This window comes from Lynx canadensis, chromosome B4 (assembly GCF_007474595.2).
Source record: "Lynx canadensis isolate LIC74 chromosome B4, mLynCan4.pri.v2, whole genome shotgun sequence".
Taxonomy (NCBI): domain Eukaryota; kingdom Metazoa; phylum Chordata; class Mammalia; order Carnivora; family Felidae; genus Lynx; species Lynx canadensis.
The window spans coordinates 76,020,617-76,044,705 of record NC_044309.1 but is presented as its reverse complement, the minus strand read 5'-3'; the positions used below and the strand labels follow the sequence as shown (position 1 = coordinate 76,044,705).

At 53.0% G+C, this 24,089-nt stretch overlaps 1 protein-coding gene across 4 annotated transcripts in view; it reads left to right on the top strand.

Annotated features, from left to right (window-relative positions):
* The window catches only part of FMNL3 (formin like 3), a 54,503-nt gene extending 30,576 nt beyond the window's left edge, over window positions 1-23,927 (top strand). The window contains exons 2-27 of one of the 4 annotated variants that reach the window (XM_030322535.1): window positions 1,140-1,223; window positions 3,213-3,293; window positions 3,574-3,650; window positions 6,825-6,908; window positions 9,657-9,809; window positions 11,028-11,136; window positions 11,355-11,431; window positions 11,778-11,871; window positions 13,381-13,455; window positions 14,469-14,579; window positions 14,895-15,044; window positions 15,443-15,544; window positions 16,834-17,113; window positions 17,578-17,646; window positions 17,736-17,860; window positions 18,060-18,262; window positions 19,010-19,244; window positions 19,409-19,477; window positions 19,582-19,662; window positions 19,752-19,881; window positions 20,545-20,705; window positions 21,057-21,158; window positions 21,478-21,570; window positions 21,857-21,980; window positions 22,112-22,228; window positions 22,934-23,016. In XM_030322535.1, coding sequence (XP_030178395.1) covers window positions 1,140-1,223; window positions 3,213-3,293; window positions 3,574-3,650; window positions 6,825-6,908; window positions 9,657-9,809; window positions 11,028-11,136; window positions 11,355-11,431; window positions 11,778-11,871; window positions 13,381-13,455; window positions 14,469-14,579; window positions 14,895-15,044; window positions 15,443-15,544; window positions 16,834-17,113; window positions 17,578-17,646; window positions 17,736-17,860; window positions 18,060-18,262; window positions 19,010-19,244; window positions 19,409-19,477; window positions 19,582-19,662; window positions 19,752-19,881; window positions 20,545-20,705; window positions 21,057-21,158; window positions 21,478-21,570; window positions 21,857-21,980; window positions 22,112-22,203 — 2,961 coding nt within the window. In that variant the 3' untranslated portion in view covers window positions 22,204-22,228; window positions 22,934-23,016. Of the gene's footprint in view, window positions 1-1,139; window positions 1,224-3,212; window positions 3,294-3,573; window positions 3,651-6,824; window positions 6,909-9,656; window positions 9,810-11,027; window positions 11,137-11,354; window positions 11,432-11,777; window positions 11,872-13,380; window positions 13,456-14,468; window positions 14,580-14,894; window positions 15,045-15,442; window positions 15,545-16,833; window positions 17,114-17,577; window positions 17,647-17,735; window positions 17,861-18,059; window positions 18,263-19,009; window positions 19,245-19,408; window positions 19,478-19,581; window positions 19,663-19,751; window positions 19,882-20,544; window positions 20,706-21,056; window positions 21,159-21,477; window positions 21,571-21,856; window positions 21,981-22,111; window positions 22,229-22,933 lie in introns of all 4 variants that reach the window. The other 3 variants (XM_030322536.1, XM_030322537.1, XM_030322539.1) reach the window with 3 other exon arrangements.
* The last annotated feature ends 162 nt before the right edge of the window (window positions 23,928-24,089 follow it).

Below are 24,089 nucleotides of genomic sequence, written 5' to 3'. Positions count from 1 at the left end.
ACGCTGGTTAGAAGAGAAGCTTGACTGGATGGGGGTAAAGGAGGGGAAGGTAGGACTGTTAGCCTGTGTGGGGATAGATCATGGGTGCCTTGGGCTTCCCTCACTCTTTATTCTTTCTTTATTCATTTAGCAAACAGTAGTGAGCAAAAGAAAATGACTCCTGGTCCCTTCCATAGTCTAGGTTAGAGTGTCTTTCAGTAAGGGGGTGGGACATTTTATTGTGTCTTAATTAATTGGAAGGTATGTCACAAGTAATTTGCTATTAATGATTAAAGTACTGAAATTTTGTAAATTATTTCCTTAGAAAAATGAGCAGTTATCTTCACGCTAAGGTCCTTCTCATGCATTTGTATCCCAGTATGGGGAAAAGGGGTAGACTCGTAGCATCTACACGGGCTGTGGCTGGTCCAGGATTCACCCTCAGTTATGCACCATGCAGGAAGGCCACCCATCCCTCAGGCTGAGGGGGAAAAGCAGATTGAAAGTTGCTGCCTTAGGGGCGCCTGAGTGGCTCAGTCAGTTGAGCATCTGATTCTTGATTTTGGCTCCGGTCATGATTTCACAGTTCGTGAGTTTGAGCCCCATGCTGTGCCCTGTGCTGACAGTGTGGAGCCTACTTGGGATTCTCTCTCTCCCTCTCTTTCTGTGCTTCCACCACTTGTGTTCTCTCTCTCAAAATAAATACATAAACATTAAAAAAAAAAAAAAAGAAATGTGTTGCTTTAGACAGGTGGCTTTCAAACTTTTTTGCCTTGTCCCATGTTAAGAAACACATGTTATGGCCTGACTTCTATGTGTGCATATGTATATGAAATTACTTAAGACATAAAAGAAACAAAAGTTTCATGAAACATTGCAGTTAATTCTGGTATCTTCTAGCCTATTCTATTTTAATCTGTTTTCATTTTAAAATAAAGTTAATCTCGGCTCACTAAATTGGAAAACATTGCTCAACCAAACTGAATTAAATATGAAGGGGAGGCAGATGGACTGCCCTGCCTCTCTGAGCCTTCCTTATCAGCCACAGAGTGTGAGGGTGAAGCTGGGGGGTCCAGGAGGGAAAAGGCATGCATGCTCCAGCCTTTCTCTTCTCTGGGTGCAGGGAGCTTTCAGCCCATTGACTCAGGTTCTCTCCTCAGAGCTCCATGAACCTGCCTCCTGACAAGGCCCGGCTCCTGCGGCAGTATGACAATGAGAAGAAGTGGGATCTGATCTGTGACCAGGTACGAGGTTTGGGGCAGGTCCAGAAGCAGGGGTTGTGTCTTGGGCTGGACAGGGAAGCAGGGCCAAAGGCACTGACCATAGCCCTGGGGTCCCTCGAGAAACTCTGGCCTGGGCTTCACCTCGGTTCATGCTCGCTTTCTGTTCCAAGAGGATGCTCCCAACAGAGACCGGGCTGGTAGGCCAAGTTCCTCTCTAACTCCTACAAAGAGCTGTCTTGATTTCTTCCTGATGGGCAGGAGCCTGAGGAAGTTTGTGTAAGTCTGGCTGTCTGTCTGTCTGCAGAGGAGTGGAGTAGTTTTCCCCACAGACCCTGTTTCTGCCTCTCCTCAGGATGAGGGCTCTGCCTGGCAGGGTAGACCGAAGGACCATTTCTTTCTCACTCTGCCCTAGACCTGCCTTTTCTAATTATTTACAGGCCTCTAGGAATGAGAAGACTCAGCCCCCTAGTCTTCTGTTCCCAAATCTCAGAACGTGAGGATGGAAAGCTCCCCAACACGAATGGTGTTTCAAGCTGGAAGAGAACATAGAGATTATCAGAACCAAGAACCAACACCCATGGCCTGGTTCTTTCCCTTGCACACATTTGGAGACCACAGGCCATGAGGTTCTGAACTCAGATGGGCCTGTCTGCACAGCCAGGAGAGTCCGCTTTTACTTCCTTACCTCCTGGGGTATGAAAGCACCTGGTGCAGGATGTAGGCCACGTGCTTGCCCAGCACTTTGTCTTCAGCTTTGTCACAAATTTATTATTTCTTTTCAAGCACTGAGCAGAGTCATAATAGCTAACATTTATTAAGTACTTCTTGTGGACCGAGGACTTTACATATACTGAAGTATCTCGTTTAGTCCTCACAAAAACCCTCAAGGAAGGCACTGTTATGTTTTACGGATGAAGAACCCCAAGGCTCAGTACCTTGCCTGTCACTTGGAGCCAACTCCATCTGTGCTATTATTATGCTCCACTGTCTCCCAAATCATTGACCTCTGGTAGAATTATGCTTCAGAGAGCCTAGCCCAAGTCCCCTCCTCTCCAGGGAAGGCCCATTTCCATGTGTTCGGCATTAAGCGGAGCTGGTGAGCACGGTCAGCTTGGGGATTGCAGAACAGTAGCCAGTTGGTACTGAGTTTCTTTAATTGATAATGTCTCCAGTCTTTTTTAGGTCACATAATTTCAGCATTTCTCAAACCTTTCTTTTTTCTTTCATTTTGTGTTTAGTTTCTATTTCCTAACATTATGTTGTTCTCCTGGACCCTCTGCAGCTCCTCCCCCCTCCCACCCCCCACTAACTCTTCAGATATCTCAGTTGTGAAGGCCCTAACAGGACCAGAATGCTTAAGAGTTTTCCCTGAGTTTTCTCTTGGGTCAGATGCGGGGGTTGGGCCAAAATGGGGAGGGTATGGTCCTGTGCCCTGTGTGGAAGGGGATCGGGGGATGACCTCACCAAAAGCAGGCTTCAGCATTTGAGGTTGCCTGAATTGTCAGGGCCTGGGACCTGGGCAAGGAGCAGAAAGTGTGTTTGCAGCCCTGAATGTGTCAGTACTGTGACGCCAGTCTGGTCCCAAGTCTGGGTTTCAGGGCTGAGGAAGCTGCATTCTACAAGGCCTAGCTCCTCTCTCCGTGGCCCTCCTAATCCCAGCCCATCAGTTAGCTAGGCAGTGGGCACCGTTTCTCAATTGTATCTTTATTTTGGGTGCTATTCTCAGCTCTGTAATCCCCACATCTTATCAAGCAGCAGGCTCTTAAAATAATTTTCAGCATAGAAAAATATTTTAGGCTCAGAGATCACTAATTGGAGAAGGGGAAGATGGCAATAGATGGGAAGCACCTGAAAATAAGGAAGAGAACCTATGGTTTAGGTGATATTAAGGGCCAGGTGACGACTTTAGGAGGCTGGTCCCCTCACACTGGACACCATGAGTGTTCGACTTCCTCAGCGCTCTCCTCAGAACTCTGGGTGTCTGTGCACACACGTGTGTTTCCCTCACAGGAGCGGTTCCAGGTGAAGAATCCTCCCCACACTTACATCCAGAAACTCCAGAGCTTCTTGGACCCCAGCGTAACTCGGAAGGTGAAGTGTGAGGCAGGGAGGCCCCCCCTTGCTGTCCCTTACAGTCCTATGGGGTTTTGGGTGCAAACATTTTGACTCGGGGTGGGACATTTGCTTCTGAGCAATGGGACTTTGGTTGCTGGGTTTCGAGGCCATGGGTCCAGAGTGGCTGGCTAATAACAGAGGGAAGGCTTATAACCGCTCTCTTGTATCCCTTCCTTTTCCTTTTCTACCCCTTTTGTTTGTACTGCAAAGTTGGATTGGGGGCCTCCAATAGTGACAGGAAATTCCATGTTTACAGAAGTTCAGGAGGAGAGTTCAGGAGTCAACCAAAGTACTGAGGGAGCTGGAGATCTCACTTCGTACCAACCACATTGGGTGAGTCCGAATCGGCCATCAGGATCTGGTGTCTTCTGAGGATGGTTTGCCTGTTTACTTCCCTGCCATCAGGCACAGTTGCCCCTTGAATGGCTTTGGTTCCCCAGAGCTTCAGACTGTTCTTTTTCTGGCTTTTCTCCTTTTCAGCTCTGCCAGCTGCTGACTGATGCTGCTGGCAAGCTTGGGGCCTCTCCTGGGGTCTTCAGCCTGTGACTTTGAGTAGAAGACATTCCCATAGCAGCTGAGACTAGAGTCTGCCTGTGGCCTGGGGCTGGGCCAAGGGAGGCCCAGAGAATGCTAGGAATGGGGGAGCATATTACATCGGGTAGCTGAGACCTGGTTCCTGGACTGTTTGGTGCCCAGAAGATTATTTTCTTGATTACGAGACAATCTTAGTTCATAAGCAGAAGAAGCTTCCTAGTGCACCAAGGAAGAAGATCTAAGGCAGTGGGGGCGAGGAGTTGAACGTTTTCTGTATCTATAGACCCTGGTACTGCCAACCTATTGATGGGGCCCCTGGGAACTGCGTGAGTCTTGTTTTCTAGTTTCTGAGTGGGGAACCAGAACTTGCTAAACAGGCAGAAGGCTAATGCCTGAGGGACAATGAAAGGTGGCAGTGGTCTCAGTTGTATAAAACCATAACCAATCAGAGTATATGTAGTGAAAGTGAGAGAGAGAGAGAGAGAGTGAGAGAAAGGTGTGTGTGTGTGTGTGTGTGTGTGTGTGTGTGTGCGCACAAAGGATAGTGAGGGATACCTGATGTTGGACTGCAGGCAGGGCTACAATCCTGATCGAAGGGCCTGGCACAAATGTTGAGAGTTTGCATGAGTGAGAAGTTGAGCCTGGGGTGGGGGTGGGGTGGCTGGGCAGGTGCCATCTCCAGGGTCCTGGGCTTCCTGAGAGCAGAGGTAGAATGAGCCAGATGACATCATCTGCATTTCCCCCTCTGTCCGCAACAGCCGCCCACTTGTTCACCCCAGGCTGAGTCTGCCTGGGGCTCTTATAGAGGCTACCTGTTTGTAGCCAGCTGCTGCAGCCATCACAGGGGAAATGGCACAGGAGAGAACAGGAAAGGGATAGTTCCTGGCCTCGGAGCTGTGCCTGGTGGCCAGAATTGGCTCCTACACCTCATCCACGAACCAGAATGAAAGCTGACATGCTAGGAAACTAAACCTCCGGCTTTATTTGGTAAATCCTCGCACAGGGAAAGAGTGACAAGGCCTCGTCAGCTACCCTGTGTGTGAAGGCAAGAGTGAAACAGATGGCAGCTCCCAATCCCACCTACCACCCTGCACCCTACCACAGGGCCTTCTCCTCCTCTCCCCTCCCCTCCCTCTCAGGCCCTCCTTTCTTTCATAGTAAGTCTAGCTGCATGAGGATGGGGGCCCGTTCTTCTCGGGACAGGGCCACAGAGCAGTGTGCGACACTCCCTTCTGCTCACCCCTTCTACCTGGTGCCTGCCTCTCTGGCCCCTGGCCAGGGGCCGGGGCCAGAGCAGCACGGTTCCCAGGCCTGGGGCCTCTTGGCAGTTGGCACACAAGTCAGAGGTCTGGACCTGGCCCTTGGTTCCCAGGGAAGAGCATAGTGTCTGGCATTTTAGGAGCTCCTGTTGTCTGTGGGGACGGGCCAGGCTGTGGTAATCATGTGGGGAGGGCCAGGCTCCTTCCTGGATTTCTGGGCAGGAAGAGTTTGTCAGGCTGTCAGGCTGGGGTGTGAGTGCTCCAGGGCAGTGGGAGCCCAGGGCAAGGTGGGGAGAGGAGGATCCTGCTTCTGTCATAGCCTGATCAGCCCGAGGGCCTGCCGAAGCTGGGTGTGCAGGGGCAGCCCAATGGGAACTCAGGCCCTGGAGCGGGGCAGGCTGGGAAGTGGGATTCCAGAGCCTCACCAGCTCCTCCTCTCTCTGGTTTGTATTGGTTTCTCTCCCTTGCCGAAGTGCCCTTTAACCTCTCCTCAAAGTGTCAAGATCCCGAAAATAGCAGTGTAGACTCAGACAGGAAATGAGAAGGGGGTGGGGAGCTGGAGAGCAGACAGACAGGAAACGGGAGGCCTGTCGGCCCCCAGAGAGGAAGCTAACTTCAGGCAGCTCCGGTGTCAGTCAGCCTCAGCTGAGCCTGGTGCTCTGGCCCAGCCTCTCACTGTAACCCAGGGTGTGGCCAGCAAACATGGCGCTGGTGTTCCAGCTGTGGGGGAGACGCGGCCTTGCAGGGCTGTGGGGTACAGCTGGCCAGTAAAGAGCCCCAGACATCGAAGGGAACAGAACGCTCAGGAGAGTCAGGGTTTTGTCCTGAGAGTTTTATATCTCTCTGTGCTGTGGAATGAACCTGTCCTGTAACAGTGTTCCTGGGATCGGCTCTTGAATTTCCTTCCAGGGGTATCTTAGGCCAAGAGGCCTGAAGGCAGAAAGATGGAAATGCCTGGTCCATTGTCTTTAGGATCTTTGTTGTCCTCATTCCGGCCTCTCTGGCTGAAGGGGCCCGAGTCCTCAGTCTGGCTCTGAGTGGTCATAGCCATTCTAGAGTTACTTGAGTCCCTGACTATTCCCCCATCCTTTTCCTATTCTGCCAAACTCACCCTAACTAAACACAGAATCCCCACATATCTCTCTTTGCTCACTATGGTCCCAAATATCTTTCCTTGAACTTGGTGGAAGGCCCCTTTGGCCCACCATGTCTCTGTTCCAGATTTCTCTTTGACCCCTCCTGCCTGTCTTTTGACTGAGACTTCAGTCAAACTGGGGACCTGCGAGATGTTATTAGGCATAGCTCTGCACAGCGGCCTGTGGTAAATGCTCTTGATAAACCTCCCCACCTCCCCATAATTCTGCCAATAAACATCAAACAGGGACAGTGCACCCAGTGTTGTGCTAGACCTCAAGGACACAGAAAATGATTGAGCCAGGTCCCTGGCCATTTAGGAGAGGATTCCTGAAAGCTTGTTTGGCTGACATGGTATTGGAAGGCCTTGTACCTTTCCCCATTCCTGGCTCCCCAACCTAGCAGAGGTCTAGGCCAGTGATGTGACCGTAGATGAGTCTGCCGTGGGTTTTGAACTTCAGCATTTTCCCAGCCTGGTGCTAAGTTCCAGAGGATTCAGGAGCGGGTGTTGGGTCAGAGGCCCCTCCTCACCCTCGACTCACTTTAGCAGACCCCTCCACTATGTTTCCTTTATCTGCAGGTGGGTGCGAGAGTTTCTGAATGATGAGAACAAAGGCCTGGATGTGCTGGTGGATTACCTGTCCTTTGCCCAATGTTCTGTCATGTGAGTACCACCCTGGGGCCAGGGCTCAGGACCAACAAGGGAGGACACAGTCCCATTCTGATTTGCTTAGGAGGGGTGAGGTTGCAGTAGTGAAGATGGGAATGGAGATCCCAGGCCAAGACGAAGAGCCCAGGCAATGGTGTGGGAATGGACAGGCAGCCAAGGGGATGTCTGGGATCTGCAAAGAATGCCAGGTGGGGAACAGAAGGAGAGTGATACGGAAAGGGCACTCGGGATCAGAACTCAAAGGATCCAGACTCCAGGCTGAGAGCAGTCAAAGGAAACGTCCTGGATTCTGGGAGAGATGCCTGGTGGGATTCATTCCTTTGGAAAATTGTCTTTAAGATTCTCCTAGGGTCTCCAAATGTGAGATGCGAGAGGGTTACTCCAGGTCATTGCTGAAGGGCCCTAGGAGCAGTGGACATGACCTTTGACCCAAACTAAAAATGAAGTATTCAGGAGGCTTTTTCAAGCAGGTTGGGGGTTGGAGGTAGCCCTAAGGGAATTGGTACAGATGAGAAGGCAGCATGAGGTGGTGAAGAAAACGAGGGTTTTCAACTATGACAACCACAAAGTTGGTTGTGGGTCTCGGTTGTGTCCTTTACTATCCATGTGACCTCAAGCATATTTACGTCCTCTTCTATAAAAGGAGATCCATGTTCCAGGGTTGTTGTAAGGTTTAGACGATAATGTGTGTAAAGCAGTTAGTGGTGTTTGGAACGTAGTAAGTCCATATTGCCCTGGCCACTTTAGTGTTAATTATGATTATTTAAGGCGGTGTAACCTACCATAATTACCTGAATATATGGAAAGAGGGATTATAGTGATCATTCATGTGATGACCAATAAATACTTGAGACTTCTACCCAAGACTTAAGTCAGCCCTTGGCTGACTAATCATCGCAGTTTGCCCAGGGCTTTTCCCAGTGTTAGCACCAAAAGTCCCGAGTCCTGGGAAACTCCTCAGTTCTGAGACTCGGTCCTAGCCTAGACTTTCACTTTTGTTGTTACTGTCCTTGCCCATGGCCATTCTCCTTTGTCTAGCAGATCTTCAGTCTTCTCTCTTTAGGGGTTTGAACTAATGCCTCTCCTAGGTTTGGCCTGTCACTTTTTCCAGGTCACCCCCTGTTAAAATCAAGAGTGGCCTAGTCCTCATTCCCATTCCTGCAGAACTCATGCCTCATGATCCTCCTATCCCTTTAAAAACCACTCTTTTTATAGAAAGAAATGAAAAACATTTGCTGAAGTGATTTTTTTTTTAATTCAGAGCTTTTATAGTAAAAAGATGTAGATCATTTTTCCAAATAAGCCTATCTCATTTGAAAAGCAATCAAATCCCAGCTGCTCAAAACCAAAATACACTGGATCCTCAGTATAGTAGTGTCCACAGCAGTGCCTTTGACTCTGTTTTTGAAAGAAAGATTCAGGGCAGAGGGAAGAGGGTAGAGGGGAAAGAAAGTGTGTTTTGAGAAGGGTTGAAAGGAAAAGGGTGAAGCCGGATAGAGTTTGGGTGAAGGCATTTATTTGTAAACTGCATGTACCAGTGCTAGGGAATACTATTATTGATTGAGGGAAGCCACTGCCAAGCCACTGGCAAATTTCCCTGTCAGGGAGACTCCTCTGATGTTTACTTGAGAGCCCATCGAACATCTGATCGTCAAGACTCTGCAGCCTGCTCTGGCCCCTTTGGAATATTCAGATATCTGCAGATATCATTTCTCATTACAGAAAGCCTTGGCCTCTGTGCCTTTGACCCTGGGGCTATGCATGTCTGAGCAGAAGGTTCCTTGGGGGAAGAGCCTGTAGGAGATGCTTGTTCAGTCCTTAATGACCTGCTTGGGGGAGGAGGACAGGAAAGAAGAGTGGGGCTTGTTTCTCAGACGTGGCGATTTGTAAAAGACAGTGCCCCATGGGTTTGTGACCTCAAGCTGCCCTCCTTGCCCTGGTCACACTCCCAAACTGCTGATGGTGATCACAGAAGTAGAAAGTGACAGAGAAACTGTCCCAACTCCTGTAGGCACTAAGGACCCCAGTCCACACCCTCGACCTGTGATTTCTGCCCCCAGGGAAGCTGAAGCCCAAGGAGCCTCTATACCAGAAAACCTAGAAGTCTCAAGTAGAACCACAGAAAACCCAGTCACTAAAAACCAGTGCGGGGATGGGACCATGGTACTCTTGAACATAGAGGACTGTCCCACTCTAGGTTGGCTGGGACCCCCATTCCCTTCCATTCAGACCTGCCCTCGTGAACCCAATTCAGAACCAACTGGGCCACTGCAGGGCACCCCTTTGGCCGCTGCCGCTTGCCAGCCAGCAAGACCTGCAGTTGACCTGTTCCCCACCACCCTTCCACAGGGCAGCTTCTCCACGGGGAGCCACAGCTTCTCTGGGATGCCCTGTCTAAGGCCAGGAGTGCAGAAAGACTGCCAGCTCCCTGGGTCCCTTTGGGCCCAGGAAGAGGTCACTCCTGGAGTTGCCCGGCCAGCGGGGAGCAGCAGCTCACCTGCGTCAGCCTTCCCATGTCCTCCGGCCCTCCTCCTGGTTGCTGCCTGTGCCTGCACTGCCCTTGTCCTGTGTTGGTGGCTCTCCTGACCAGAGTTGGGTCTCTGCTGCCCAACTCTGCTTGCTCTTCTTGCCCTGTTTGCTTTTCATTGCCCTAGAGGTCTAAGGGGGGGGAGGTGGGCTTGCCAGGGGGCTTAGCACTGAATTTCTCCTGTACGTGCGCTTGTGTGTCCTTTCCTGCTCCAGGTTTGACTTTGAGGGTCTGGAGAGTGGTGACGATGGCGCATTTGACAAGCTCCGGTCCTGGAGCAGGTCTATCGAGGACCTGCAGCCACCCAGCGCCCTGTCAGCCCCCTTCACCAACAGCCTCGCTCGCTCTGCGCGCCAGTCTGTGCTCCGGTATGTGTGCTCTCGCTCTGCCCGCCTGCCTCCCATCCTAGCCCCCAGTCCAGGTCGTGGGTGACAGCGGTGAGTGCTCATTGCTCCTCCCTCCACTCTTGCTTCCAGGCTCAGCTCTCTTGCCCTCTGCCTGCCAGTCTGTCTCTGGTCTGTCCTCTCTGTCTCCTTGATTCTGCCCAGCAATCTGTCCTGGGTAAGTACATCACCCTCGGCTGTGCCCACCCCATCTGGGGTTCCAGCTCTCCCCTCTCCGCACTCCCCTCCTAGGGGCCCCCTCCATTCCTCTTTTTCACTCTGCCCTTCCTCCCAGCCTCTTGGGCAAGACTGTCCCTCACCCAGCTCCCTGGTCTTCACTGGGTGATCAGTTCCTGCCCTCATGTCTGTTTCCTTCTGGCTCTGCTTTCTGCCCCATCAGCTGCTCCGAGACCAGCTCCCAACCAACCTACCTGCTGCTCACCTTCCCTTCACTTCTTCCTTTAGGACTTTTCTCTCCAAGGCTGCCTTGTGTTCATTTTTTTTGCAGTATTTTAACAGACTTCCTGCCCAGAGGCAGGTGGATAGACCGGATGACTTTTCAGAGCCCCTCCTACACAGGGAGGCTTTCCTTTGGGCCCTGCGGCCCTTTCTGTGGTCTCTGTCCCTCTCGTGGCCATGCTTTTCTCCTGGTCTCCTTTGGGTTTTGTCCTTCTGACTCTGCTCATCATTCTAGTCCTGCGTGAGCAGCCACCATTTGTGCTTCCTCTTTCTTTCATGAAACATCATTGGGGCAAAGCCAGATGTAGCCCCCAGCCCTCCTATTGCCTTTGGGGTCTGCTCTGCCCTTTCCGGGACGTAGAAGTGGGATGGGAGCCAAGATGCTCCTGCCCCAGGGAATTTGTGGAAGATGCAGTGACTGGAAGGAGGAGGAGGGAAGGCAGGGATAAACGTCTCCCTGGATCCATCTGGAGGACTAGGAAAGCCTGCACATCTACTGTTGTACTTTGGAGGGCCCCTGGGCTCAGGATGGTTTGGGCACTGATTATAAAGCTGGGATCCTGGATATTTACTCACAAAGGCCTATTGCAGAGAGATGAAAACAGCTGAACACCCTGTCCCCTTCCTCCGTCCCCCACTCTCTAGGCTGTTGGGTCAAGGTCTCCTGTCCCCCTTTTGTGCTGCTGCTGTCGGGGTGATGGTGAGCGCTCCTAGACCCTTCACTAGCAGCCCCCTCTTCCCCAGGTATAGCACTCTCCCTGGGCGCAGGGCCCTGAAGAACTCCCGCCTGGTGAGCCAGAAGGATGACGTCCACGTCTGTATCCTCTGTCTCAGAGCCATCATGAACTATCAGGTAAAGGGGCAGCACTAGCCTTGGATGCCCCGCCTGTTCTGCCTCATCTGCCAAACTAGAAGAGCTAGGAGGGCACCAGCTTGTAAAAGATGATTTTGAAAAAAAGAAAGAAAAAAAAGACACATTTGCTGGCAGGCCTATAGTCCAGGAGATCCAGCCGGGATATACCTTCCTCAGCATCAAGGTTTTCCTTCCTCTGTCCTTTCCCCTTGTTATAGTACGGATTCAACCTGGTCATGTCCCACCCCCATGCTGTCAATGAGATTGCACTCAGTCTCAACAACAAGAATCCAAGGTGAGTTCCTTCACTCCCCTTTCCTCCCACTGTGCCCAGGGCTCTGGAGATTTGGGCTCCGCTTATCCCTTGTAAGTCCTGCCTGGCTTTGGAGTCCTGTGGCCCTGGTCAGTGCCTTGGTTTGGCTCCCTCACTTCAGCTTAAGGAGGAGTGTCCCTGGCTTCCCTCTGGTCTGCACAGCTTAGTGAGGGGCAAACTTCCTTCCTCTGCTTCCTTTCCAAAACCCACTCCCCTCACTTCTGAGGCTGTCTCCACTCTCTGAAGGGACTCACCTAGTTGTAGAAGTGAACTGTATGGTGGCTAGGGTGGGGAGCTAGGGTGTTAATTGTTTTTCTTCATCCCTTAGGACCAAAGCCCTTGTCTTGGAGCTCTTGGCAGCCGTGTGTTTGGTGCGGGGAGGTCATGAAATCATTCTTGCTGCCTTTGACAATTTCAAAGAGGTCAGTCTCCTGCATCTGTGTGTGTGTGTGTGTGTGTGTGTGTGTGTGTGTGTGTGTGTTTGGTGAGGAGGTGGGGAGCCAGGTAGGTAAGCACCCTTTCCTGTGATCTCACACATCCCAGTGATTCTAACATCTTGTGCTTAGCTAAGTAGCCAGTCCCACTGCTTCTTTCTTTTCTTTTCTTTTCCTTTTCTTTCCTTTTTTCTTTTCTCTTTTTTTTTTTAAATTTTTTTTTTTTTCAACGTTTATTTATTTTTGGGACAGAGAGAGACAGAGCATGAACGGGGGAGGGGCAGAGAGAGAAGGAGACACAGAATCGGAAACAGGCTCCAGGCTCTGAGCCATCAGCCCAGAGCCTGATGCGGGGCTCGAACTCACAGACCGCGAGATCGTGACCTGGCTGAAGTCGGACGCTTAACCGACTGCGCCACCCAGGTGCCCCTCTTTTCTCTTTTTGATTCCTTCTCTTTTCTTTTCCTGTTCTTTTTTCTTTTCTTTTTTTTTCTTTTCTTTTCCTTGTCTTTCCTTCTTTTCTTTTCTTTTTACCAAAAACAGAACTTCAGTCTTAGCAGATCTTAGGGCAGGACAGCTCCTGAATGGCCAGCTAAAGATGCCCTCATTTGAGGGCTGTAGTCCAGCGGCCCTAACCTGGCCATGCATCAGGATACCTGAAGAGCTTGTTAAACTTACAGACCCCTGGGAGGCCTGAGTACCTGTGCTTTAACAGGCTTCTCAGGTGGCTTTGAGGTGGTGAACCCACCGGTAGAACCCAAGGCAGATGTGTTTGTGGTGGGAGGAGAAGACAAGCAAGGATCTTCCTGAGTTATTGGCTGTTATTGGTGAGGGGAGAGGAAGCTCCTACTTGGAATTTCCCCCGCCTCTGGCCCTGGCTGTGAAACTCTCATCTGCTTGAACGTAGGATTCCTCGACATCCAGTTGCAGCTGCTGGCCCCACCCCTTCCTCCTCTCTGGACCTTTTCCCTAGCATCCATTGTTCAAGCCAGGAAATAGCTCTTCCTCCTAGAAGCCAGAGGCTCAGAGGAGTCTCTGGACCCCTCTTAGCACAGGGCTTTCCTGCACCCTGCTTCTCCTGTGTCCCTACTCAGACTTCAGCCTTCTGCCTCAGCCATGGCCTCCAACCTTCCTCCTGCCTCCCTCCTTCCTTCAATAACTGACCAACAGTGTTTCTTCTTGGCCTACCCCAGAGGCACCTAAAGTCCTGATTAATGGCACAGGCTTTACTGGGTTCCCTCAGCAAGTTGATGTGGGGCTCAGGGACCCCGGGCAGATGCCAGGTCCTGGGCTTTCTTCTGCCTGACGAGTTTGTTAAACTTATGGGCTTTCTTCTAAGTGTCCCAATGGCCCCTTGCATAGAAAGAGTTGTAGTTCAGCTTAGTCTGACTGACTAACCAGTCAGTCCCTCTGCCATGATGTTCCTGGGAGCCAGGGCTCAAGGGCTTAAGTTCTGCGTGGGATAGATCTTTTCACTGAGAAAGTTTGTTTGTTCAGGTATGCAAGGAGCTGCACCGCTTTGAGAAGCTGATGGAGTATTTCCGGAATGAGGATAGCAACATCGACTTCATGGTGAGGAACTGGGCCTGGGTCAGGCACATGCCCAGCAGGTCCCATGCTCCTGGAGAACGAGGCCAGGCCAACAGCATCTCTTGATATTCTGTGTTGAACCTAGAAGGATTCTCTCGACTCAGTAAATGCTCCTTGTCCACTCACCTATCCTAGAGAGCTTTTAGAAACGTCAGGGCAATGTCATTTTTGTGTCTTGGGTCTACCTCCTTTGCCCCCTTTTGTGGCCTTACCGTCTCTAATTTGGATCCATTCAGAGCAGCTTTGCTTTACCGGAGCTTTTCCTTTGGCTTTTCTTCCCTTCAGCCTGGGGTCTTTAGTCAAGTAGTGTTGTCTCAAGAAATACCTGCTGATGTACAAAGGAAACAAGTTGCATCTTCATTTCCATCTATTTCTTGTGTAATTTACTTGTCTTCATAAACTGAATATTAAGTTTGATATTTTTTTTTCAACGTTTTTTTTTTTATTTTTTATTTTTGGGACAGAGAGAGACAGAGCGTGAACGGGGGAGGGGCAGAGAGAGAGGGAGACACAGAATCGGAAACAGGCTCCAGGCTCCGAGCCATCAGCCCAGAGCCTGATGCGGGGCTCGAACTCACGGACCGTGAGATCGTGACCTGGCTGAAGTCGGACGTTTAACCGACTGCGCCACCCAGGCGCCCCAAGTTTGATATTTTTAAGTTAAAATACTCATTATTCCCAGAAAGACTCAATTTTTTTATTCATTCCTTTTTTTTTAAGTTCGTTTACTTATTTTACGAGAGAGAGAGTGTGCATGAGTGGGGGAGGGGCAGAAAGAGAGGGAGAGAGAGAATCCCAATGTGGGGCTCAATCTCACGAACTGTGAGATCACGACCTGAGCCAAAACCAAGAGTTGGGAGCTTAACTGACTGAGCCACGCAGGTGCCCCTATTCACTCCTTTTGATTATCCACCAGATGATACTGATTCTAACACCCTGGCTCTTCCGTCTCTCCTTTCCCTTCCTGCCTCTGACCCTCTGGGCTGCTTCTCCAGGTGGCATGCATGCAGTTTATCAACATCGTGGTGCACTCAGTAGAGGATATGAACTTCCGGGTCCACCTGCAGTATGAGTTTACCAAGCTGGGGCTGGAGGAGTTCCTGCAGGTGAGCTGGGCCAGAGTCCTCACAGGTGAGGAGCTGGGGGGGCAGAGGACCAGCTTAGTCACATCACAAAGGGTTTTTTCTTTTACAAGAGCCTAGTCACGGATGCTCCTGGAACCCTGCCTGTCTTCTGAGGCCTGGGTCTCAGGCCCTCCTGCACAGGGCTCTCCAATTAGGCAGCTCCACTGGGTGAGAATGTGACATGGGTGCAGAGGAACTCCTTGGGTCTTATGCTCTAGAAAGTGGTCATAGAGGGTGGTAAGGACTGAGTCTCTCTCAGGAGGCTCCCCCAACTACTACTCTCTCTGCTTTTTCCAGAAGTCAAGACACACAGAGAGTGAGAAGCTGCAGGTGCAGATCCAGGCATACCTGGACAATGTGTTTGATGTGGGAGGTTTGTTGGAGGATGCTGAGACCAAGAACGTGGCCCTGGAGAAGGTGGAGGAGCTGGAAGAACATGTTTCCCATGTAAGTAGTCTTTTTTTGTTGCCAGGACCACTGTTGAGGGAGGGGAGAGGAAGGGGACATCTCAGTTCCAGGAATCTTGACCTGACCCGCTTGCCTCCAGATTGAGTCCCAGGGAAGCCTTGGAACCCAGCATGCTCTGACTCAGGCCCTGGATCATCCACAGATTCGAACACACACTGACCTCCAGGACTGGGCGTGGGGTGGCCTCAGTCTTGAGAGAGTCAGATGTGGTCTATTTCAGGTGGTCTCAGACCCTGGGCCCATGGGAGTGATGTAGGGAAGCCACTGGGCCACGCTGCCTTAGGAGTAGAGGGGTACAGGGGTCGAGCCCAGGTCCTGAGATAAAAAAGTACCCAGGCTTTAGGGTCAGCGCCAAATCTACCCTTCCCATCCTGTAGCTCACGGAGAAGCTTCTGGACCTAGAGAACGAGAACATGATGCGTGTGGCAGAGCTAGAGAAGCAGCTGCTGCAGCGGGAAAAGGAACTAGAGAGCATCAAGGTACCAAGTAATCTGGAGAAGGGAGTCTCTGACGGGTACTGGGTGCCAGGGCCTGGGGATCTGGCTTTTCTTTCTCTCTCCTTCTCCCTTCCTTCCTTCCTTTCTTTTTTCTTTCTTTTTGATATTTTTCCTATCAATTTATTTTTTATCTCTTTGCTCTTTCATATAGCTAGCTGCATCCTATTATATGAAGTGCATCTGACAATTGTAATTTTTTTTAAATTATTTTTTTGATGTTTATTTATTTTTGAGATCGAAAGACAGAGTGCCAGCAGGGTGGGGCAGAGAGAGAGGGAGACACAGAATCTGAAGGAGGCTCCAGGCTCTGAGCTGTCAGCACAGAACCTGATGCGGGGCTTGAACTCACAAACTGTGAGATCATGACCTGAGCCGAAGTCGGACGCTCAACTGACTGAGCCACCCAGGCACCCCTGAGAATTGTGGTTTTTTTATTTGGCTTTTCTTTCTTGAGATTTTCATGTCTTTGAAAATCCAGATCTTGATTCACACTTGAGGCATTCACATGAGGGTGGGCTAATGATTTCACCCTAATTTTTAGTTGGAGAGGGAAACTGAATCCAAAGTGGTCAGGACACACACAGAGGAGGGTGGGAGCAGGTGGGGCCCTGCGTGATGAGAGGGCCGAGTAGCCCATGTGCTATCCACCAGGTATCCTAAGTCAGGAGACCAGAGGCTTTGCATATTTAAGCGCTTCTCTGCCCCTCACTTCACCTGTTGTTATAAAGTCATGCCCCAACCTACCTTTTCTTCCAGAGGGATACAATTATATTGGTTCTACTGAGCTTGGTCAACATCTGCCAAGCCCCTGCTAAGAGTCCAAAGTGCCGTCCTGGGGAATGCAGAGGATACAGAGATGGCTAGGGCAGGCTGTTGTCCACAGGGGGCTGCCACCTGAGTGGTTCTACAAGGCCAAGTACAATGAGAGCAGTATCGAGGAACAGAGCACTGAGGGCAGTGTGGCAGGAGGCTAGTGGTGGGCCTGGGAGGTTTACATAGGAGCAGCTTCTGACCCAGGCCTTGAGGAACCAGCAAGATTAAGGCTGGGTCCGGGAGGAAGCGCACTGGAAGGTGCCAGCTGGGCCAACGGCTCTTCTGCTCATCTCTTGTTCTGTGGAACAGCCTCCCCAGCCCCCACCTGGGTTTCCGCTGCTCTCTGCCTCTGGGCACCCTCCCAGAGACCCTAGCTGAGAGACCTGGGTAGGGGCAATGAATGACTGCTGCGTGTGCCTTCCACTTACGCTTTCCTTAATGGTGCTGTCTCCCGATAGGAGACTTACGAGAACACGAGCCACCAGGTACACACCCTGAGGCGGCTCATTAAAGAGAAGGAGGAGGCCTTCCAGCGCAGATGCCACTTAGAGCCCGGGGCCCGGGGCCTGGAGTCAGTGGGCAGTGAGGCCCTGGCCCGGGTAGGCCCTGCAGAGCTGAGTGAGGGCATGCTGCCCTCCGACCTGGACCTCCTGGCTCCAGCCCCACCACCCGAGGAGTCCCTGCCTCTGCCTCCACCGCCAGCTCCTCCCCTGCCCCCTCCACCACCCCCATTACCAGGTGAGGAGAACCCTAGGAGTCCTGAAGGGCAGCCTCATCTTGGGGCCAGACCAAAACCTGGGCCCACAGTGCCTCCCTTAGGGAGAAGCCGGGGATGTGGGTAGAAGGACGTGAAGTCAAGTGGGGGAGGGTTGAGGGAGGGCAAGAATCTGAGGGAGGCTCAAGTTACTGGGCAGGGGGTGTCCAAGGGTGGACGTGGGTCTGTTTTAAGGATTATGAAGGTGCTGCTCCTGATTCCTCTGTGGAAAGCCGAAGAGAGGGCTTAGACCAGAGCAGAAGACAGGGAGCCAGAGGCTAGTGAGACCTGCCCTACCAGAGTTAGGACCCCTGGGAGCCGAAGGGGCAGGGAGTTCACGCATCCTCTTTCTCCAAGAGGCTTTGAAGACGGGTTGGGGAGCACTGGGGAGGGCGTCTCTAAAGAGGCTTTTGGACCATGGGTCACTGTGGCATTTGTTTTCCCCCAGACAAGTGTCCCCCAGCCCCACCTCTCCCTGGTGCTGCTCCCTCTGTGGTATTGACAGTAGGCCTGTCAGGTGAGTGTCCCCAGGACTCTGGGCAGGGCTAGTGGGATGGAGAGAGAGTGTCCTTGGCCCCAGCCTCACTGAACCTCCTTCCAAATTAGCCATTCGTATCAAGAAACCTATCAAGACCAAGTTCCGGCTGCCTGTCTTCAACTGGACAGCACTGAAACCCAACCAGATCAGCGGCACTGTCTTCAGTGAACTTGATGACGAGAAGATCTTGGAGGTAGCAGGGCCTGGAGCCCTCAGGGGTGGGGTTGAGGGCTGGGGACTAGATCGTGCTGTTAGCCAGATCTCCTGGCCTTGGAAACCCCCTTAGAATCAGGCCTCCGTGAGCCAGAGCTGAATGGACACTGGGCGTGCTGCCAGGGGCCCTTTAGTAGAATGAGGTGACCGCATTGTCCCTTCTTGTCCACTCCTGCCAGGATCTGGACCTGGACAAATTTGAAGAACTGTTCAAGACGAAAGCCCAGGGCCCTGCCCTTGATCTCATCTGCTCTAAGAACAAGACAGCGCAAAAGGCCGCCAGCAAGGTGACCCTGTTGGAAGCCAATCGTGCCAAGAACCTAGCCATCACCCTACGCAAGGCTGGCCGCTCGGCCGAGGAGATCTGCAGGGCCATCCACACGTGAGGCTCCCACTGACCTCGTCCTGGTCCCCAGCCAGTTGGCAATCCAGTTCTCCACCTACTATCCTGGCTTTCCCTGGATTCTAGGGCTTCGACAGATGTGTCTCCCATCCTTCAGTCATTCACTGGCTTGGCCAGAACTTAGTGTATTTGTGCTGTGTGCCAGGCACCATGTGAGGTGCTGGGCATTCAGCGCAAACCTTCACTCAAGTTGCTGCCAGTCTAGGCAGAACAGTTCAGTAGCGTGGGTGATAACCACCTAGGTGGCAGAGGTACAGGCAGCTTTGGGGGAACAGGGCAGGCCAGGTAGCTGAGCTTGGTGATTCAGAAAGGCTTCCCAGAGGAGGTGAGGAAGTATATGAAGTCCATTTCAGTGCCTGGAGGGAGAAGCTTGGTGCCCTAGGTACTGAAAATTGACCATGACTTCAGCATAGGAGGGGAGTTGAAGAGACAGGGTAGAGACAGGTGGGCAGAAGTCTTGCAGGCTGAGCCTCATAAGCCACACTCAGGTATTAAGATTTCTCCCTAAGGGTAGAGGGAGGGCGCTGAGGGGTTTTAAACCAGGCCATGGACTATTCACCTAGGATGTTACTCACGCTCTGATAGATGAGGCAATAGGCCCTCTAGGCCTCTGGCTGCATCCTGCTCACCGACCCCACCGGCAGTCCCTGTAGGAGCTGGAGAAAAAAGGGATGATGGGTAATGGGCAAATGCAAGACCTAAACTAAACTCCTTCCTCCTGCACAGGTTTGACCTACAGACCCTACCAGTGGACTTTGTGGAGTGCCTGATGCGCTTCCTGCCCACAGAGGCTGAGGTGAAGCTTCTGAGGCAATACGAGCGGGAGCGGCAGCCCCTGGAGGAGCTGGCGGCCGAGGACCGCTTCATGCTGCTCTTCAGCAAGGTGGAGCGGCTAACCCAGAGGATGGCTGGCATGGCCTTCCTGGGCAACTTCCAAGACAACCTGCAGATGCTCACGCCGGTATATCCTCTGGCCCAGTCGGGGTCATCTGCGGCTACCCCTCCACCTGCCAGTCCCCTCCCGTGCCCTGTCAGTCCGTCCCTGCCAGCCCCTCTCAGACTTTGCCTACCCCCCCCCCCCGACCCCCCGGCCTAGGCTCACGCAGCTCTTCATCTTCCTTCCAGCAACTCAATGCCATCATTGCAGCCTCTGCCTCTGTCAAGTCCTCACAGAAGCTGAAGCAGATGTTGGAGGTGAGGAGAGGTTATGGATGCAGGCACCGGTGGGCCTGGGGCCTGGGTGGAGGAAGGAGCCCGCAGGCCATGGCCTGACTTCCTCTCATGCATCTTTTGGATAGATCATACTTGCACTAGGGAACTACATGAACAGCAGCAAGCGAGGAGCTGTGTACGGCTTCAAGCTCCAGAGCTTGGATCTGGTAAGATGGTGGGGACAACCCAGGGCCAGGAAGCCTGAGGAGCCATGGTGCTCAGCCCTCTCTCACCACCCCCTGCCCCCCTCTCTCAGCTGCTGGATACCAAGTCCACTGACAGGAAGATGACACTGCTGCATTTCATCGCATTGACGGTGAAGGAGAAGTACCCAGACCTGGCCAACTTCTGGCATGAGCTACACTTTGTGGAGAAGGCTGCAGCAGGTAAGGGGAGCTTGGCCCAGCGAGCCTGCTCTCGTGTCTAGGCCAGGACAATCCCAGGAAGCTTAGGAGAGGGAACGCTTGGGTCCTTCGTTTCTGGCCTTTGTTATCTCCCTTCTGGCCACTTCAAAGCTTTCCGCTGGGGCCATGGGTAGGGGCCACCCCCGAGGGAGCCTTCCTGCAGGCACCCGCCTAGCCCAGCCTTTCCCATTTGGGTGCCATGGGAGTAGGCAGAGGAAGGCAGAGGTGGCTCTTTATTCCCAGCTCCCTCGTGCTGGCCCTGGAGACTGCATTTTCTCCATTTATAGAAAAACTATAAAGCCCCACAGACATAAGGCAGCTGTCATTTCTGCCCCACTCATGAAAACTGAGGTGGGCTTGAGGCAGCTCCATCTTGGAGACCAGCAGTCTCTCTGGCTTGCTTTCCTGTGCTGCCTTGCTCTTTGGGGTCATGAGCTCATAGCCCATTCCTTTTCCTTGCCTGTGAGAGCCCTGGTAGCTGGGTGTGCCCTTCTAACCTGGAAGCAGAGGCAGGAGAACCTGCTTGCTGCAGGGCGTAGGGTGGGGGTCGGGGGGTTGCGTGGACAGAGTTCTGTGTAGCCCTGGGCTGGGAGATGGGCATGTTGGCCCCTGGGTAGGCCTCAGCCCAGGCTCTGGTGACCACAGTGTCCCTGGAGAATGTGCTGCTAGATGTGAAGGAGCTGGGCCGTGGCATGGAGCTGATTCGGCGGGAGTGCAGCATACATGACAACAGTGTCCTTCGGAACTTCCTCAGCACCAACGAAGGCAAACTGGACAAGCTCCAGCGTGATGCCAAGACGGCTGAGGTGGGCAAAAGGTGGAGGCGGGTGGGAGCGGCCAGGGCCGAGGCACTGTGTCCCTCCAGGTGAACTTTGTTCTGGTTCTTGAACCAAAGAACTTTTACCACACAGTTGGGTGTCTGTATGTGGTGGAGAAGAGGCATGGCAGAGGCCGGGGTGCGGGGGCAGACAGCTGCCCCCGGGGACATATTCTAAGGAGCCTTGGGAGCCCTGAGTTCTCTTACATCCCACAGGGCTGGGGGATGCTGGTTTTCCTCCTTTGGCCCTGAGCACTGCTTTCTGTGAGCCTCCTGTCCCCAGCGGGGAGCCGGGCTTCTCCTCTGCCAGGCTGATCCCTGCTGTCCACCCCTTCCCCAGGAGGCCTACAATGCAGTTGTGCGCTACTTCGGTGAGAGTCCCAAGACCACACCCCCTTCTGTATTCTTCCCGGTATTTGTCCGATTCATTCGTTCTTACAAGGTGAGCGGAAGAAAGGCTTTTAAAAAGGAGTTTGGCTGCAAGAAAACTGGTAGGGGGAGGGAAGGCTGGGATCCAAGTCCTCGCAGTCCTGGGAGGGAGCGATGGAAGCTGGCCACAGGCCTCTCAGCTGTGAACGGGTGGGCAGGGTGGGGGCCCAGGCCCTTCCTGTCATTGTTCAGGGCAGGAAGTGCCCCTCCAGAGGGTGGCCACCTGGGGTTGCTGGCCCCACTGCCACCCATTCTCCACCCTCAGTGTCAGCCCCTCCCCTCACAGCCTGTGTGAGCCTCACCACCACCCCCCAACCCCCCATGGTTCTTAGGAAGCAGAACAAGAGAACGAAGCTAGAAAGAAGCAGGAGGAGGTAATGCGGGAGAAGCAGCTGGCTCAGGAAGCCAAGAAACTGGATGCCAAGGTGGGTGGGACCAAGAGCTGGGGCCTGGAGAGCAGAGCAAAGGATTAGGAGGGGGTGGGGAGAGAGCTTGAGAGGTGGAAAACTGGAGCCCAGAGACCACCCAGAGGGTGTGAGGCTGGAGTCCGAAGGAATGGGGAGAGGGGCTTTGGGAGGGATTCCTAGGCAATGATGAGGAGTGGGCTGCTGTACACAAATCAAGGGCATCTTCAGGCTGCATCTAGGGGCAGGAACCAGCCCCATGGTAGGTTAGTGATGACTCCCTTCCCCTTCAAATGCTTGGCCCTAGACCCCCTCCCAGCGGAACAAGTGGCAACAGCAGGAGCTAATTGCAGAGTTGAGGAGGCGCCAGGCCAAGGAGCATCGGCCTGTTTACGAAGGGAAGGACGGTACCATTGAAGACATCATTACAGGTGGGGCCCTTGTCCTTCCCTCGGGTCTGGCCACTACGCCCAGCTCCCAGACTCCAACCCTACCCTTTTGGGCCCTCCTCCCATCCCATCCCCATGAGGCCTGACCACTGTGTCTCTTTCCTGGGCCGCAGTGCTGAAGAGTGTCCCTTTCACGGCCCGTACTGCCAAGCGGGGCTCACGCTTCTTCTGCGATGCAGCCCACCATGATGAGTCAAACTGTTAACCCCCAAGGCTGGGGCCCTTGACAGGTACTGGGCACCGCAGCTGTCCCCTCTGCATGCCCACCTCCCAGGACTCCTGCTGGGCCCACAGGCACCTCCTCCCCTGCATGACTTGGAACCATCCTCTGGCAGCCTCGTGGTGATGGGGGCACATACTTCTCTACTTGCATGCCCCATGCTCTGAGAACCATGGCTTATCCCTTGCATGTGCCCTCAGGGAAGTATTCTCTCCCCGACTAATGCTGTCCTGGCTTCTACTAAGACCCAAGGGGCAGGGAGTTTCCAGAGCAGGCAGGACCAGGCCACCACCTCTCATTGCTGAGGCTCCATTCCTGGGCCCTGGTATCCTTTGTGACCTGTGCCTCTCCATCCCCATCATAAAAGCTCTGGCAGTAGCTTCTGCCCAGGGCATATCAGATGTCCCTTGATCTGTTCCCCGATATTTGGTCTACCTGGGGTCTCTCCCCAGCTTCTGGCTATTGTTGAGTCTACTTTGTTTCTACCACTGCCCAGTGGCCTCTAGTCACCCCCACCTGGTCCTCTGAAAATGCAGAGCCCCAGCAGTGTCTCTGACCATCCTCTCTACCTTCCTTTAAGCTTCTCCCTCATCGGCCTCATGGCTGGCTCTTCTTTGGCCCTGCCTGTGGGGCTGCTCCTGAAGGGACTGTTCCTACAGACGGCGGGCCTGGCCCAGCCTCCCTGCCTGTTCACAGGCCTTCCTTTTCCCCACAGGCCTCCACCGCCAGCCCATTGTCGTTCGCCACCAAGCCAGGAGTGCCGCACCACCCAACGGCCCCCCTCGGGCTCCAGGCCCCCACTAAGGCCCTCTTGGTGGCAGAAGCACTTCAACTCCCAGAGTCCTGCAAGTCCAACCCGTGGACCTGGAGCCCTGGAATTGGCTGAGGGTGCAGCAGAGAGCTATGCTGCTTTCAACCCAGCGTCTACCCCAGCGCTCAGAGCTGCGCGTGCCTGATGTCAGGGGCACTGGGCCTGACACTCCCCTGGTGCCTCTAGTACTGCACTTTGCCCCCAGGGTCTTCTTTTCCTAAAAGGTCACCAATGGTCAGCGCAGGGCTGGGAAAAATCATTTCCAGCCTTAGCCGATACAGGGGCCCCTAGGCCCTCTATCACTAGGCCAGAAGGACAAAAGGAGAAAGCGACTATTCCTTCTGTTTTTCCCCTTCCATTTTGCAGCTCTGTGGTCAGCTGTGGTCTGGAAGTATCCACACTTAGGGAGCTCCAGTACCCTTCCAGTCACAGATCATATTTTACCAGGAGCAAGGCCCACCTAAGCCTGGGCCCCACCCAGCTGTGCCCCGGTGATAAGGGTAGAGGAGAGATGCCATGCCACGCTTACTGCCCTTGGCCCTTTCCACTCTAGGCTGACTCTGTTCTTGTCGAGGTGGGCAGAAGGGTAGAGGTTTTCCCAGCCCCAACCCCAGGATAGCTAGAGAAAGGGTGTGATATCAGCATCCTCACTTCCTTTCCACAGCAAGGGTTTTTTTTTGTTTTTTGGGTTGTTTTTTTTTTTTTTTTTTGTTTTTTTTTTTTTTGGCAGGGGACAGGGGGCATGGTGGTCTTAGCTATTTTCTCAGTCTCCTGCCAGTTTCTTCTCAGCCCCTGGAGGGGAATACAGGGAGCCACTTCTTTTTGTACATGTACCACCTCCCTTCTCCCGTGTACATAAATCCCAGACCTTCTTTCTCAACAAAGGCTTGAAGCACCAGGCCTGACTCTGTCTCCTTTTTCTGAGTGTGGGGGACTAGGGTGGCCATTTGGCCTGACCTGAACCATGGAGACAGAAAGGAGGCTGCATGGAGATGCCCCCTGCTTGGGGGAGGTGAGGGCAAAAGCTTGGGGCAGGGGAACCAGGCTGGGTGGGCTCCAA